We start from the raw sequence: 17,418 nt of genomic DNA, 5'->3' as shown, positions 1-17,418 counted from the left end.
ATTGTATATTCTTTGTATATTCAAACTAAATTTAACTTTGCATTTTATTTTAGTCAACATTGTAACAAATATTTCCTTACATTATTAAAATACTTACAAAATAATTTTAACGGCTCTATAACGTTATACCAGGTGGATATAGTACAATTTATATAACCATTTACACTGCTTGCAATTGTTTCCTATTATAAATAGCACCAGAATGAACCTCTTTATCAAAAACATTTTTCTTCAAATTTAATTCTCTAAGATTCCTCAAAGTGCAATTACTAAGAGAAAGCATATAACATTTTTAAAGTTATTGATATATTTTGCCAAATTGCTTTCCCAAAAGGGGAATTTTCTTTTTGCTACACTGAAATAAAAAATATTTACTGCACTAATAAAAAATATTAGCAATACTAGTCTCCCACACATTGTCAGTACACAAAACCACTTCCACATGGGACTTATAGAAAGCTAAACTTTGGGTAGGTGGGGCACTTGAAATTCCACTATTAGTCATTCCTTTGTTTGCCACAATCTCCAAGAACTCTATTTTCAATGTCTGTATATTCCAAGGGGTAATCCTTGATGCTCTCAGGAGGCATGAACACATCATAGATTAGTTTATTAAATTAAAGAGTTTAAATCAGAGCTCTGAGAGAATGGAACATAGACCAAGTAAGTTTTGTTAAGTACATGTATATGGGAGGATATAGGGTAGAAAATACCCATATCGTAGTGAAGTATTTTAAAGGCAAAGATAGTCTTATTTCACTTTATGCCCTCAAAGATCAAGAAAAAATACTTTTCACTTATCATACACTCGGTACATACAGAGTGAGGAATAAAAAATCTATTAACATAGCATATTACAGAGCTCTTTATAGCCACTATTTATCTAACTTTCACAACAGTCTTGGGAGAAAAATACTGGTAGATTCTCTTTATATATGAAAAAACTGAGTCTCAGAAAGTCCCAGTTAAATGAGGTAAAATGACTTGCCCAAGGTCAAATAAGTAAGTGGTAAAACCAGGACTTGAAGCCAGTCTGTTTCACTCCAAAGCCATGCTTCTACTTCACCATGCTAATGGTCTGAGTGAGTGAACAAGAGAATGAAACAGAGACTGTCAGAACAGATGAAGCAAGTAAGGCAACCTCTGTGAGCACAGACTGGGGAAACAAACTCCCAAGGAGGCAGAAGTCCGAAAAAAGCGAGGTAAAGCTAAGACTGATTTCTTCCCAGACTCTTCTCTTCCCTCTGCCCAACTTTTTTTTTACATCATTTTAAAGCATTATTATTATTCTGATATGCCTCTCCTATGGTTTGTACGTGTGTTTTCCATCACACAGAGGACCTGGCCACCTTCCTTCAGTCTGTGGTCAGAAGGAATCTGTGTCCATGGCATCTTTAGATATATGTCAAAAATCCAAATATAAAAAAAAAAAAAAAAAAAAAAATCCAAATATAGCTACACTGCGTATCAGGAACTAGTGATTCATTGCTGCGGCTTGCAGATGACATAGAAAGAAGTTCAGTAATGCTTGTTAAAAGTAAATTTGATTTTCCAAAGAAAAACATAGGCTAAATTCCTCTTCCTCAAACACTTCATGTATCTTGAGTAGGAAGAAGAAATTTTTTTTAAAAAATGCAGTGAAATGAGGACTTGTATTTCTTGGTGGCTCACTAATTATATTATGAAAGTCTTTAGAGTTACCCTTCCAGAAGACACAGTTCTTAGTTTTAAAAATTTGTCAGATGTCCCAAAATGCAGTGTTGGCCCATGTTTTAATGCCTTGTCTGAATTTTGCCTGTCTATATACATGACTTTCATGTCCTTGAGCCTGAACAGAGACTGTGTGGAGAGAATGTTAGCAAGTATATCTTCCTCCCCAAACCTGGGTGAGACTATCTATTTTGAAAACTAAAACCTACTATCTTCCATAGATGAAGCATCTATCAGTTGCCAAGTGGCTGAAGACTTTCTAAAGGTCAATTTTTCTGGGATTTAGTAGTCAGATCCATCACTGATTCCATTTCTGATCAAATGGTGATAATCAAATGACATATATGGGCTTTTTTTGTCCTCTTTGACCATTTGATAATAACCAGTTAAGACCACCAGATAATTCTTGTTGCTTTAATGGCCCATCTTGCAATCACAGATTTCAAGTGTTTGGATTCCCCATTGAAGTTAATTTCATTTTCAGTTTGGGAAGAAAAGGAAGAAAAGATTACTTTTGTTAGGTTTATTTATAATTGAAAAAAGTTTATGTTGAGCTTCCCTAATATTCCTGAAAGTGCACTAAAATTATGCTTAAATAAATTATGCTATAAAATTATGGCTTAAATGGTAATATTCTAATGTTAAGGCATTGCTGAATTATGCAAGTATTTGCCAGTCTTTTATTTACCTTTTTTTAATGCAGTTTACTTTTATGTATTTCTTAATAAGGACAAAAATTTCATTAGAAAATAAATTAGAAGATTACCTCTTTTTCTGGATTTTAGGAGCAATTATGAAAAATTAAAATTACGTGCTCATTGAACATTTTAAATAATACATCAGGTATAGTTGCCTTTGGTGGAAATGAGTTTAATATTTTTCCTAACTTCTTTTGCAGTCAATTGTTTAAGTTTTCTATTCTTTCTCCATTTTGATAATTTTGAAGAGAAAAATCCATTTCAATGAGATTTTCAAATATATTTGCATTAAATTTACCACAATACTTTAAAAATTTTATCTTATATTGTTTATTCTGTGTACTTTCTACGTTCTTGGTAATTCGAACTTTGGTCATATAATTTCATATGCATAATTATGGCTATTTGCTTCTGAGGCTTTCTTTATTATTTGGTATACAAGTATAATCAACTTTTATAAACATTTCAGGGTTTATAAACATTCTGAAGAGCCTACACTCTCTTTGTATGTGATTTACAATGTACCAACTATCTATTATTACTTATGATTTTTTAAATCCATTCCTCAAACTATATCTGTTCTGAAGCAATTGTATTTTTCTTCATTTACCTAATTGCTAACCCATGGTTTATGATATTTACTATTTTCTGATTAAAAATAGGATTTTTACCAAAGAAATTTTGGAAAATTAGAAAAATGTAAAGTATAAAATAATAATTATTCATAACCAGATCTCCCTAAGACAACTGACTTTAACATTTCAATGTATTTTTTCAAGTTTTTCTTTTATACAAATACTTACGGCTGAGGCCATCCATATCATCACGTTTACTCACATGAATCCCTAGGACTTTGCTGCCACACAGAGGTTAGAATAAGAATTTAAAAAGAGGAGTGTGACAAAATAAGGTTTTTATTTTTTAAATTTAATAAAAAAAATTTTATTGTAAATTGACAAGTTACAGTTGTATGCATTGCAAAAGGATGTTTTAGAATGTTGAAAAATGAGAACGAAACCCCAATGTAAGTATCACAACAGTCTAATTTTATGGATTTTTTTGGATAAAAGGTAAAATCACCTTAAAATGTGAACATTTCCCATGAAATTCATTCTATTATATTAATATGTAGGCTAATAATATAGTAGTTAAGCACATGAGCTCTGGACTCAAACTTTCACTTTCGGAATTAAAAATCCTGGTCCTATCATTTATTTGCTGTATATCCTTGAGCAAGTTATTTAAACTCTCTCTCTCTTTTTTCTTTTTTTTAAATCTGGAAAGTGGGGGTGATTATAGTAACTACCTTATGGAGTTGTTGTGAGAATTAAACATGGCAATTCATGTAAAGCCCTTCACATAGTTAGACTCAGTAGATGGTAGCAATTTCTATTGTATATTTCTGAGTTTTCACGTGTATATTTGAATTACCTATAAAACCCAAACATCAGAAAGAATGAGTAAACAGTAATGTATACTTGCCACCAGGCTTTTGCCCATACTCTTATTTCCAACCATTTTTTCTCAAGACCTGTTATGGGTAAGTATTTTTATTTCCACAATTTTTATGATTCACTTTGCCTCATCCCACCACACAAAAGCCCAAATTCTATAACTGGCATTCAAGGTCCTCCATATTCTAGGCCTCTAACTTTTACAGTCTTGTTAATTATTGCTCCCCTCCATATTTCTAGACAAACTATAGTATTCAGTACTAGCTACTTCCCAGCTTTTTTCTCTTTCCACCCTTGGTAAAGAAGGGTTTCCAACATAAATACTTACTTTTTCTCTATATTTAGTGTCAATTTGAAAACTTCCCCAATCGTGTAAGTCCCAGTTCAAATGCAATTTCTCAAGTCATGGAAATCTACTCCCCCTCACCCAACTCCAAAACATCAAGAAATCTGGTAGTCTATGCTAACAGCTCCTGAAATTTTGCTACCCTCCTTCTTCTCCTTAGTAGCCAATTTGAAATTCAGCTTCTAGAAAACCAATTTTCTCTACTTTAGCAATTCTGAACATTCGAAATGCTGCACATATAATTTACTTGGACAAAGGAATATCTAGATGAAAAATATAAACTAATTTTCTAATCCTAAAAAACAAAATTATGGTTAATGATTAAAATATCAAGGAACCAAAGTATTTTACTTATTCACTGGTAGTAAACTGGGGACTTTGGGAGACTGATTAACTTTCAGAGCCTTAGAGTATAATAATATACTTTTACTTACAATTACATGTTGCATTTGTAATGTTCTTAAAGGCACAGTATTAGCTCAAAAATGTTAATATGACACCCATATACCTTACTACCTAAAAAGGGAATGTGATTTTAAATTTCTATTATAAGCAGTAATCTTACCTTTACTATGGGTTATATTCCTGGAAAACACGCAAAAAGATGTAAGGAGAAACCGGCATATGCTTAGAAGCAGTTTTATCATAGGGGAGTTAAATTTTCAAACAAAAGCCTGATGCTTAATATTTTTTATAGAAATGATCACATATTTTATAAGGGTAATCTATTTAATCAATGACAAAGTTTATACCTATAGTCTGTGCTAATATGTAAAGCTTTCTAAAGGCAAACAGCATAGCCAATCATGCACAAACTGCATTTAAGGTAATACAAATTGTTGTAAAGAATTATTAATACTATTTCTCCCATTTTTAACACATTTCTTACCATTTTAACCAAGACTATCAGAAGGTTAAACAGTCTTTCATCAGTGTTATGAGATTCTGAATGATTTTTAAGTGGATTTTGACAGGTGTCTTGTAGAGATTTGGGGACAAGGTAGGGCATTAATGTTGACATTTTGTAAAACCAATTCAAGGATGTATGTTTTGCTGTCCACTTTGTTTCACATCATGTTCCTGTGACAAGCATAGGGATAACTGTTAAAAATGTTCATTGTAATACCTTAAAGCCGCCTTACAGATTTCTTGAACTGCTATCACATCAGCTCAAGCATTGTCACATTTTCCCCTGGCAATATGAAAGGTATCCAAGCCCCTTAAAATTCAAGGACCAAACATTGCTTGATTAGATGTTTTTATCTTTTTTGCTCTATTAGGGATTTAAATGTCAGAAAAGTCCAAATATTCCACTTCAATTGTAGCCAAAATGAAAGTCACATCATTTGACTTTCCCACTAATCCATAAATCCTGAAGCACTATCTCTTGTTTATCACTTGAAAGGAGGGAATATGAAGAGTGAATTGAAAGTTGAGGTTTCTTTTCTCCACAAACATAGCAGAATGTGTAGTTCCAAATCAGTATCTTTCAAAGTCATCTCCTTAGAGTCAGACTGTCTATGCAGTTATTCTAATAATGTCGCCATTAATTCCAAGCACATCTGGAAACCCTCTTTAGGTAGTACCTTCAGATCCAGGTTAGCAAAGTTCAGGAAAACCAGTTTAATTACTTTATAATTACAGAACTCTCTCCCTCCCCAGAAACCTTGGTTTTTTTTCAATTCCACCTTTTTTGGTTGTTCCTTCTTCCTTTTTCATAGCCAGCATATTCAAATGGATATTCTGAAGACTACCACTTCCCTTCTCCTCCCAGCACACTAAATGTCTATGCTATTTAATTTGCAAATATAAAAGTTGAGAGTGATGGATTGAGTTTTATAAATGCCAATCTGAGAAGCTGAGGGATTGCTTGTATTCAAATCCTCCATAATGGTGCTGAAACAATACCCATAATCCTTGGAAAAAATAAGATAAGAAAATTGCCAGAAGGAGGATACAAACTTTTCTCCCATTTATTCATGATATGATAATATTTTATATTTCTAATGCAATCCCATGAGTTCTGCTCACAGAAAAGATTCTCAAAAGTTTCTTAAACACAAATTTGTTCATAGTGATGTGCAGTAATATTTAAGAAAAAAGAGTCTAGGCAAACTCCAAAAAAATCCACATTTCACAGACTGTTCATCACTCAGTTTTATAGCTTTCTTTATTTCATCTATTTATGGGGTTCGTTTGACCTGCATTAAGTTTTAAAACATATTTTGTGAGAAATAATAAACAACTTGGGCCTTTTAAACCTCTTATCATCCGGACTCTATACTGAGACAGCATTAGGACAATGTACCTATTTATCATTTGAGACTTTGCAGCACGAATTCTGACAAGCCAACACCACAACCCACAGATTTTTCAGGTAATCCCAGCATAACAGGTTGAAACGGGCTTGGTCTTATGTGGCTTAACTGTAATCTGTGTCTTCAATGTCAAAGTCAAGTTTAGTTTTGACCTAATAAACAACATAAACAGAGGAAATAATTTAAGCATATGTGGTGTATACTGGACAAACTTTGGCTCACTACTGTTTATTCCATGGCAAGTTTCCATTTATTTATTTGTATTGGAAATTTCCACAGGTTTATTCAAAGGGCCAGATGAGATGATAGATGTAAAAGCGCCAAAGTGGCAACTCAAAACACAATAGGGATCCAATAAATTTTCAGTGAATGAGTGAATTTCCATGCCCTTCTTCAGTATCAGGTTTATAGCCAAATTTACACACATGTTGTTTCAACTCTTCACATCCCCTAACTTGTGCATTTATCTCTTAGAAAGACTAGAGATTTTTGCTTTCATTTAGAAATTAAGGTCTTCATATGAAAGAGATTTACTTTTATATGTTAGAAAATTTTCCCATATTTACTGTATCTTTTTAACAATATTCTATTTATCGAAGAAGATAATAAGATAAAGAATCCAATTTCTATTTGGTTGGAAACATCTGTAAAAATTTGATCTAGGTCTCTTAAACAAGAAAGTGCCTTGAATTTCAAAGAGGAAACAGGTAAATCTTATCTTCCCTTTCTTTCCCACATTTTTCTCCACCATCACACTCCTGTGGCCACAACTATCACGAAAGAAAACACTTATATCTATTGTCTCCAAGGCTTAATTAAAGAAATTGTCCCACTGGTAATTATGGCCTTTGGAAAAAACCAAAGAATGTAGATGCACAAAGTCATAATTGAAGAGTTATTTTATTTCTAGCTAATCATTGATGAACCACTCTCCCTGCTCATGAGGCGGGAACGGGTCATAGAGCTGCCATGGCGGGATAATTGATCACGAAACTCTGAGGCCATGAAGTAATAGAGAATTGGATCCAAAAGGCAACAGAGACTTGCCAGGCACAGAGAAAAAGGGTGAAAATATAGTGTGCTTCTGACAATGGAACAACTGCTTATGATCGTTTCCTTTACCATGGTGTAAAAAATAAAATTAATATGATAGGGAGTGAAGCAGATGAAGAAGACTGCAGCACACATGAAAACCATCCGCAGTGCTTTCTGCCTCTCACTGATCTCTTGGAAAGCCATTGGTGGCTGTCTCAAGGATATAATGGTTTTCCAGGTACACCATGCAATGATGACCACTGGAATCACAAATCCTGCAAGCTCAGCAGCTGTAATCATCCCGACCAAAGCCACTGCATTCATTTGCTTATAACCAAGATCAGCAAAGCAGGAATTGGTGTTGTTGGTTAAGTCCGTGCTTCTCAGGATGGGAAATGGCAAACAGGCAGTCCCCACGATGACCCAGATGGCTGCACTGATGCCCACATCATACCTACGCTTCCAGTCTCTGGCCCTGAAGGGCTTGAGGAGAAAGAAGCACCTCTGAAGACTGATACATGTCAGGAAGCAAATGCTGGCATACATGTTGAGATACTTCAAGTAGAAGCACAGCAGGCAAAGGGCCCTCTGGAAAGGCCAGTGGTGGCTGATGTAATAGTAAATCCGGAGGGGTAAGGACAGCACGTGAGCGAGGTCAGCCACAGAGAGGTTGATCATGAAAATGATGGCTTTATTTTTCTTGCTGATGAAGCGGCACAGAACCCACAAGGCTGCACTGTTGGCCAGAAGACCGGGGATGAATATGAGGATATAGGTGGCTGCATAGAGGGAGTACTGAAATTTCATATCAGTGACATTGCAGTCAGTCTCAGCATTGCTGGTACTGTTGCTACCCATCTTGAATATTTCAGTATATTCATCAAGGTAAGTCATGGATTTATGATCCCTGCCCAAAGGGAAAAAAAAAGAGTATAAAAGTTAACTAGTTCTTCAGCCAACACCCACATCTCTCTTATATACTTTCAGAGACACAGAATATTAGAATTAGAAGGGACCACTTACAGATGAAGAAACAGAAGCTCAAGGAAAATATACTACTGATCCAAGGTCACCCAATGAACCAGCTAAGGAACCACGGAATTGTCCTACAGCTGCCCTCCCAGATTTTCTAAGTTGTGTCTGCAGGCAAAGGTGTCTTGAAATATTCAGTCTATTATTCTCACCACTGTAAAAAGTATAGCATTTGAGTATATTTCTTGTGCCTCCAAGTTTGTCTTGCCCAAAGCACTGTTTGGAGTGACTAGTGCTTGCTCACTCCCAATTGCAATGGTAGAAATTCAGCCTCATCTTTTAGGTCCCCTTGCCTCTTCTTTGTCAGGCCATCTTGCGCACAGGGTCTTGGCTTCCTACTTACTGTAGCACTCCGGTACCTGGAAAATGGCTCTGCTTCCTTGAGCCTGCATTGTCAGTGTCCTGGCTGATTTTCAGGACCTGGAAATATGTCCTCCTTATTATTCTATTACAATAGCTTGTGACTCTGAGGTTCTCCTGAAGATTTTCTTACTCCCTTGACTTGCATCCCATTCCAAATTTACATGGAAAAGTTCAGTAATATATGAATTTAGAAGCTGAACTAGGGTATTTTCTGCTGTGCGATCTTGAAAGGGAAGACACCAATTCTCTTTCTAAGAGGAATCCTGTATTGGTATGGTATCATCAGCATGGCAGATTGCTTTAAGTAAGTTTACAAAAACAAAGGAGCGACCTAGTTTTAGATTATCCTCATAAGTAGCAGAATAGCTTCTTATATCAGATGCTATCCTTAACCAGGAAATAGAGATGTGATAAAAGAACAGAACCACAGGTGATGAATTCACAGGTAAAAGAGAGTTGATGTTATGAGCTACCCTTACCCTAAAAAGTGCTTTCACTTTCCTTCTTCTTTGATTCCATCCTCCTATTTGGCCTATCATCTGTGATATGTCTTAAAGAGGCATGTGGTCATCTTGAATATGTGTGTATGACTTAGAGTGGAAGTGGAGGGGTGCTCACAGGTGGAAAGGCAGAAAATAACTGTTATGCTGTGACCATCAAGGATATACCCCCGAAACTGCAATGGAAGTTTTCACATGTATTATCTAATTTAATTCTCACAATTGTCTTAAGAGGTAGGAGCTATTATCATCCTCAGAATGCAGATGAGGAAACTGAGGTTCAGAGAGATTTAGTAAATCGCCTGACATAATAAAAATAAAAAATGGTAAGGATAGGATTTACCATAATGCCTGGCTTACTCTGAGGCAATGCCATTTTCACTACACCATGCCATTTGCCTCTCCCTGACAGGAAGGACTACATAGTAGAATGTGGCTACTTTAACTACCATTCATTGTGTCATGGGATGAGCACATCGTGGCAGAACCTTTCTAATCTCATAGCAGGACTTTATGATCCTGGAACACTAAGATTCTTCTAGTTAGGCTGTCAGGAGAGAACTAAACACCTGTATTCATACATGCCACTCATAGACACCACCCATCTTTCCCCACCACCCACTTTGACTTCAGTATTAGCCCTGCTTCTACTATTATCTATTATCCATGCAAGGGCTGTGGGAGAGCAAAGGAAGATGTATCAAGGGCATTACAATTCCATGAACTAAGAATAGCTCATACCCACCCAAATCACACTTCCACTTTTTCACTTAACAGACATGGCTATTTGTTTTTGCTTCACTGGTATAGAAAGTTTCACTTACTAAAGAAGCATGCTTTGTTCACATCTCTGTGTTAAATAACAGAGCCTGACTAGGCCAGAATAACAAGCTAGAGGCCAAGTTTATACCTTATTTTTTATTGTAGATTTTTATGCCTCTACAATTCGTAGTTCATTGTGAGCTTAGAGATTTGCATGACCTGCTTTCTCTGTGGAAAATATAGAATCATGTGCCATGGTCTCTGTCCCTGGGAAGTTTCTAGTCTTTTGGGGAAAACATTAAAAAATCTCTAAAACTACAGTCAGTGCATGGCAAGAATTGAAGTGAATGGCAGAGTGATGAGAAACCCTCATGTTAGCACAGAATCTTCTATGTGAGGCAGAGTGGGGAGGGAAATTCTGGAGAAGAATTAATACCTTATTATTATTAATAAAACCATATTGAGGGTTGCTGCTCTCAATAAGTTTACCGTCAGTTTTGGGGTACTTCAAAAAGTTCATGAAAAATTTCATGTTATTTTTTTTTCTTTTCTTTTTTTTTTTTGTGACCAGTAAGGGGATCGTAACACTTGGCTTGGTGTCGCCCGCACCATGCTCAACTCAGCCAGTGAGCGCACCGGCCATCCCTATAGAGGATCCGAACCCGCGGCCTCGGCGCGCCCAGTGCCGCTGCGCTCCCAGCGCCGCACTCTCCCGAGTGAGCCACGGGGTTGGCCCTCATGTTATCTTTTAATCCTACTTTTCTGCAAACTTTTGGAAGTACCCTCATAAGAGTAAGTAGCCATAAAAGATTTCAAAAACATGACATGAAAGAGGTAACAAAGACAGTTCCGTGGAAGCAGAAATAAAGCCTGCACAGAAGAGGAGGACTGGAAGTGCAACTTGAAAGATAAGTTGATTTTCAATAAGCATTTTTTTGGAGTGAGCAGGGTGTAGGACAAGAAGGGATGGGAAAGGGATTCCAACGATGAATTAATAACATTCAAAGTCCCAAAGTATCAAAATGAATAACCTATAGAAAGGAAGAATAGTTGTTCTATCCCAGCTGAAGAAAAGGATGAGAGTGGGGGAAGCTAGTGGAAGGGAAAAGAGGTTATAAATGTAGATGACACAAGATCATGGAAGTTTTTGAGCTATGGGGAATTATCAAAGGATACTGAGAAGAGATGTAATATTATGCATTTGTGTTTTTGAAAGATCACCCTGGCTACAGCATAGAAGATGGATTTTGGAAAGATGGGACACATGGAATCCAAATCAGTTGGGAGTAAGCAGAGTAGCAAACAGTCCAGATTTTTCTGGGGAATAGAGTTTTCAGTGCCAAAACCTTGACAGTCCAAGTCAGATAGGATAGTTAGTCACCTCCTACTGCAACAGACGAGCTGATAAAGAATAAACTCTGAACTTGGCATGGCAGGGATATTAGAATTTAAAGTAAAAGTCAGATATGGAATTGACCAGTATGGGAGACTGTATGAGAAATCAAAGATAATTTTATTTATAAAATATGTGAAATGTTATTAAAAAGATATTTTAGCTTTGCACTTTTCCAAAGGAGTTTTATATGAGGCAGCTCACAGCATTCACCTCTCTTGGCAATCTGAACCAATTCACCTCTTCCTTATTCCAGCATCTTCCAAATTTGCCCTCTCTGATGAGCTTGGAAAAAATTATGTCAAGTGAAATAAGCCAAGCACAGAAGGCAAAATACCACATGTCCTCGCTCGTAAGTGGGAGCTGAGAAACAACAAAAAAAGAAAGACCTTACATAATAAAATGTTGAAATTTCAGAAGGAGAGAACAGACCTATAGTTACTAGAGGTGGGAAGCGGGGGAGGGAGGATAGGGAGGAATTGTTTAAGAGACACAGAAAGTAATTATGATTTTTAATGATGAACATGCTAATAATATTGATTTGATCATCACATACTGTACACAAATACTGATAGTCAACTCTGTACCCATAAATATGTATAAATCTTAAAAAAAGATTTGTTCTCTGCCAAGCTTCATCACTTCCTGACTCTTCAAGTCATTTTCTTTCTCTAACATTAAAATCACTGAGCTCCACTGCAAACTGTACCATACTAACTTGCACCACACTCCCAGAGATCTTAAAAGTCTGAATCTCTCCATTTCTCCTAGTCTCACCTAGCATCTTCCCTTATCTTACTTTTTTTTCTACTACTCAGCCTAGATTCAATAGTTGGTCAAATTAACCACTCACACAAGAACACACAACTTCCTTGTTCTCCATTCTTCTGCTGCCCAGCCTGGTAATCCCAGATCAAGTCCACAACCTATTTTCTTTCTTACTATCAAATGGTTAACGATCCTATTAAATATACCAGAGTCTATTTGGAATGGCACAACTAGAAATTAATGATCTCCAGCATATTCCCATGATGGCCATTCAGCATTTTAACAACTGTACTAAATCTTCCTCCTCTCTCCTGCTCTCTCATTCCCCACCTTTCTCAGCAGATGATCTTACCCCTTACCTCACATAAAACATTGAGGATATTGGATGAGGAGCAACTGAGTTTCATCCATTGTCCCCTCCCAACACACAAATCTTATCTATAGCTGCACTGTTCTTACTTCCCAACACAGCTTCCCTTCCTGTTTTTTGTGATGAATTCCAACACTCATTATTTCACTCAGGATCCTTTTTCATTAATTGTTCTCTTTTACTCATCATGCTCTCCTGCACTCTCAGCTAGATCTTTGTCATCAAGTCTTTCCAACCCCCCAAATAATTCTTTTGTCTATGCACCTTATTCTAGCTTTATCACCTTCCTTCTCTTCTTAAATAAACTGTTCACAGTAGTTGTTCACAACAGTTGTTTCCTTTTCTTCACCATATATCCATTCTTAAAGCACTTCAAGGTGTATACATACCCCCAGAACTTCACTTCAGTCCCTAGTTTTGTGGTTGTGAATCACCCAGATAGAGAGGAGAACAGAATTTCTAGTGTCTCCAACACCAGCCTTACAGAAGTCATGCCTCTTGATGCCTCCAGTTTGTACACACTGCCTACCGCAAAGGTCAGGACCATGAAGAAGAATGTTTTTTCTCTTAATAAAAGGGGCCTGATGACAGAGGCCAAACCCTAAAGGTAATGACTAGCATAGAATTCTAATCTAAAAAGCAGAGCAGAAAAATCAGCCACCGTCTCTAAACTAACGAGGTTCACTTTCAAAGTGTGGCTCTAAGGATGTACCTGATAGTGTGTCTGGCATAAAATTATGACTACAACTCCATCAAATTCCTTTCTCTCTGAAACTCATCTCAGGGGTCAGTATTTTACCCCTGTCTGAAGGTCCCATCTTAACTCTCATCTTTTCCTTGAGCTAGGCAGCCCTACTCTGACTTTCTTCTTCAAATTCCTACTGGACTTACACACTGCACTGTCTGAATGTAATCTCTCTGAGGGAAAATTCTATATCTTAGGCTTTTGTGTTATTCACTTTTCTTAACAGAGGGTTAGGCATACTGTAGGGGTTCATAGCATTGGTTTGTAAAGGTAAGAGTATGGAGAATAGGCACATATTAGCAGATCCTTAGGCAGTTTTACTTCTAAGGTTCTCCCATGAGCTACCCTCCCAAGCAACAACCATAATCTTTCTCCTTCTACTACTGAGGAGAATGTGGTCAAAGCAAGAGTAATTAGGTTGTAGTGTATGAAATCTGGATGTCTAAGATCTTCAAAGCCTGCACTCCCAGCTTTCTATTTGAAACTCAACAAGAATCCCATAAGCTCAAGTGGGAATTTAAGCATTGAACACTTTATTTTGTAGAAATAACTAAGTTTTCTCTCAGATCACAAAGTATGTCAGGTCTTTAAATATGATTCATTGGAGCTGAGTTCAAGATCTCAGTAAGTACCAATAACGTCTATCCAAAGGCAGCTGCCTTTACCAACCAACTAGCTAAATGCTGTAGTTTCACAAAGGTGTAGCCAAAGTGAGCTTAAATTATTGTGGCATCAGCATTTGTACCAGACTCCTAAGTCCTAGTGAAATACAAAATCCAAGAAGTTTCCACATGCACCCTGTCAGTCACTAGCTAAATGCTGTCTGTATGTCACCTCTAATTCTTATAAGAACTCTGAGTTAATTGTCATTATAACCCTTTACAGATCAGAAAACAGAGTCTCAGGATGAGTTTCTCAAAGTCAAGGAGTTATTATGATTTCAATTGTAATAAGGCTCTTTGTAAGCAGAGAAAGCTGAAATTCTCTTTATCCTAACAACTTGTGACATGGACAGAAAGATACTTTAAAGTGATGTTTTTGTGGAAAAGACTGGTCCTCGAAGATGAAGAAGCTATTGATCTTGGTTCTAGTTCTAGCACTTTTAAGCACATGTACTATGCATTCACGGTAAATTAATGCTGACCAGGTATCAGGGTATGGCTATATCAAAACCAAGGATCTTTGTGTAGTTTTGCCTATGAACCCAAATCATAGTTTATCTGTGGATAAAAGTATTGGAACAACTTCTTTACAACAGGAATGAGCTGAATGAGGCAATACTTGTAGGATAGGGAAGATTCAAAAGCTGTAGAATATATGGAAAAGATTACTAGATTTGGACCTAAGAGACTTGGATTCTAGTAACAATTAAAGCACTAACTCTTTGTGTTGCTTCGATAAGCCCCTTCCCTTCTGTGAGTTTCATTTTCCTCATTATTAAAATAAGACAATTTGAAACAGAGGGTCTTTAACTCCTTTCAGCTCTAACTTGACATGACTTTATCAGCATTGCCACTTTTAACACTTGCCCCTAAGTAATACCACCAGCAGTACACTGCCATCACTCATGCAGTTGCCACCACCTAAACCCACAGGTTTATTTATACTTTACAAAGGGGTGTGTGTGTGTGTGTGTGTGTGTGTGTGTGTGTGTGTAATTAATCGTTATTAAATAGATATATTGTGAATAATCAATTTGGGGGTATTATCTCATCTTACAAATTAGGGAACTGAGGCTCTAAAGAGTAATTTCATTTACCTGAAGATGCAAAGTTAGCAAGTGGCAGAGTCAGGAGGGTAGAACTTAAGTTCTGGGATGAAGGTGACTATTCTTTCTCTAGTACTAACTCTACAAATCTTCACCCTCTCAATCTTCCCCCTCTTTTCACCTCTCATCATAAAGTAACTAGCATCATTAAGTGGATATGTCTATCAAATGTACTTCTGTTTTCTCTGATGATAAGGTCAGCTTGTGGGCTTGCCATTTTGGGAGGAGGAGAAATTAAACAGAGAAAAATGTTTGCTAGTGGGGGTCCCTCTCACTCTCATGGGGACAACCTTTACAGGACACTTGGGAACTTTACTTGCTTTGCCTTATCTTACCTTATTATTCTTTTAAGCAGTAAAGTCCCAAATGAATTGCCCAAGTCAGTTTGATCCCCATCACCATGGTGTTCTTCAGAAACAAAGAGTAGCAACTAGACTTGGAAACTCTGCTATTTTCTGAATTAATTCAAATCAACTCTAAATAACCCTGCTTGACATCAGAGATTTGAATGTATTCTGTAGCCTAGATATTTATTTTGGTAATTAGAAGTGAATATTATTTTTATGATTAAAATGAATTAAAGCAATTAGACCATTCACAAACTAACATTTTAAAATTTTAATTTGAACTTCCATGCATGAATTCTTATTAAAGTTTTAATCCTTTAGGAAAAAGATCTAATCAGATATCATTTTTGCAGTTGGGGCAGCATGTTATAGGTGGAAAGAATCATGCTCTTTGAGCAGATCTGGGATGATATCATGTCTCAGTTATTGGCTCTGTAGCCTGAAACAATTTACTTCAGTTTCCTCATTTATATAATTAGAACCATAGTCTCTGCTACATAGATTATTGCAAGATTTAATGGAAAATGTATGTGAAAGTACCTATCTTCATGTCTGATACAGAGTACACATTAAGGAAATGTAAGCTCACTTCCTCTTTATTTGAGTCTCCTCCAGGGCCTTTGGTTTGATCCTGTACTTTTCTGGGTTTAGAAAATTCCCCAAAAAGCATAGTTATGGGAAGTGGCTGGAAGGTCTAGAGCAGTAATTCTTAAAGTAAGAGAGTAGAAAATATGTTTTACTTGAAAAAAAGCATATTTCTTATTATAATAAACATTTGGAAAACAAAATTATTGTCCCTATAATATAAACTGCTGAAAGTACAAATCTGCACAATCTTCCTGGCTGTTAGGCACACAGTACTTCAAAAATCGCAATGTGATAGAATAGGTTTTTCTATGAGTTTAGGGTATGGCTCCTAAAAATGCAAGTCCACTATAACCTTGCAGTGAGTTTTTTATATTTCTCAAAGAGAAACTTGGTTTTAAAAGATTAAGAAATGTTTATTTAGTGTCATTGTCATTGTAGATATCAGATTTCAGAAACTTTCCCTTTTCTGTTGTTTAAGTTTTATCATTTTTCAAAAAAAAAAAGAAATTGCTTACAAAACACTTGCCTATGGTCTAAAAATTGAAGCTCTTATGATAATACTATCTGAAAGTAATATAATGGCCATTGGAAAAGGTTATTGGGTTCTCTTAGAGATTTGAACTACATTTTCAAAAGGTCTTCTATAGTTAGATTTCCTTACTATGGTCTCATTTATTCCCCACCTTATGACATATAAATTTTCTCAGGTACCTACCAGCCTAGAGTCAAGTCATTATACCACTAGGAAGTAAATTAGAGGCCATTTATTACGAGCCCTCACATTATTGTAGGAGAGATTATTGAGACCCATAGAAATAAAGCAACTTGTCCAAGGTCACACAATGAATCATTGGCAGAACCTTAAGAGCTATAACCCAGACTTCTTGACTCCTTGTATATTGATCTATCTACCTCATCATTCTATCTGTGGTGCATGTGAACCAATACTAGATGAAAACTTTCCTGCAAAATAGCCTGATCTAAAGTGTAAGTCAACCTTTTGGCCCCAAATTTTTAAAGCATAGATCCCCCTGCCAGCCATGTCATGATTGCTGAAAATCTTAAGATGTGTGGTTCTGCAACAGTCAACCCGATCCTCTTTGCTTGAACCATGACAAGGGGCTATAGATTGGCCTGCCCTTTAGGACCCCAACTCACCTCAAACACAATTAGCCATGAAGAGCCACCCACAATCATGCAGAAATGTGCTCATTCATTTGG

General features: G+C 36.4%; 1 protein-coding gene across 1 annotated transcript; it reads right to left on the bottom strand.

The window, feature by feature from the left end:
- Positions 1-7,432: 7,432 nt before the first annotated feature.
- On the bottom strand, positions 7,433-16,750 carry LOC134366563 (putative P2Y purinoceptor 10). The gene is made up of 2 exons (XM_063082930.1): positions 16,713-16,750; positions 7,433-8,468 (listed from the first exon to the last, which is right to left on the bottom strand). The coding sequence occupies exon 2, from the start codon at positions 8,453-8,455 to the stop codon at positions 7,433-7,435; it is 1,023 nt and encodes a 340-aa protein (XP_062939000.1). The 5' UTR covers positions 8,456-8,468; positions 16,713-16,750.
- Positions 16,751-17,418: the final 668 nt, after the last annotated feature.

Source organism: Cynocephalus volans, chromosome X, assembly GCF_027409185.1.
Source record: "Cynocephalus volans isolate mCynVol1 chromosome X, mCynVol1.pri, whole genome shotgun sequence".
Taxonomy (NCBI): Eukaryota; Metazoa; Chordata; class Mammalia; order Dermoptera; family Cynocephalidae; genus Cynocephalus; species Cynocephalus volans.
Note: the sequence above shows the minus strand (reverse complement) of the source record. Positions and strands in the feature narration are given on the sequence as shown.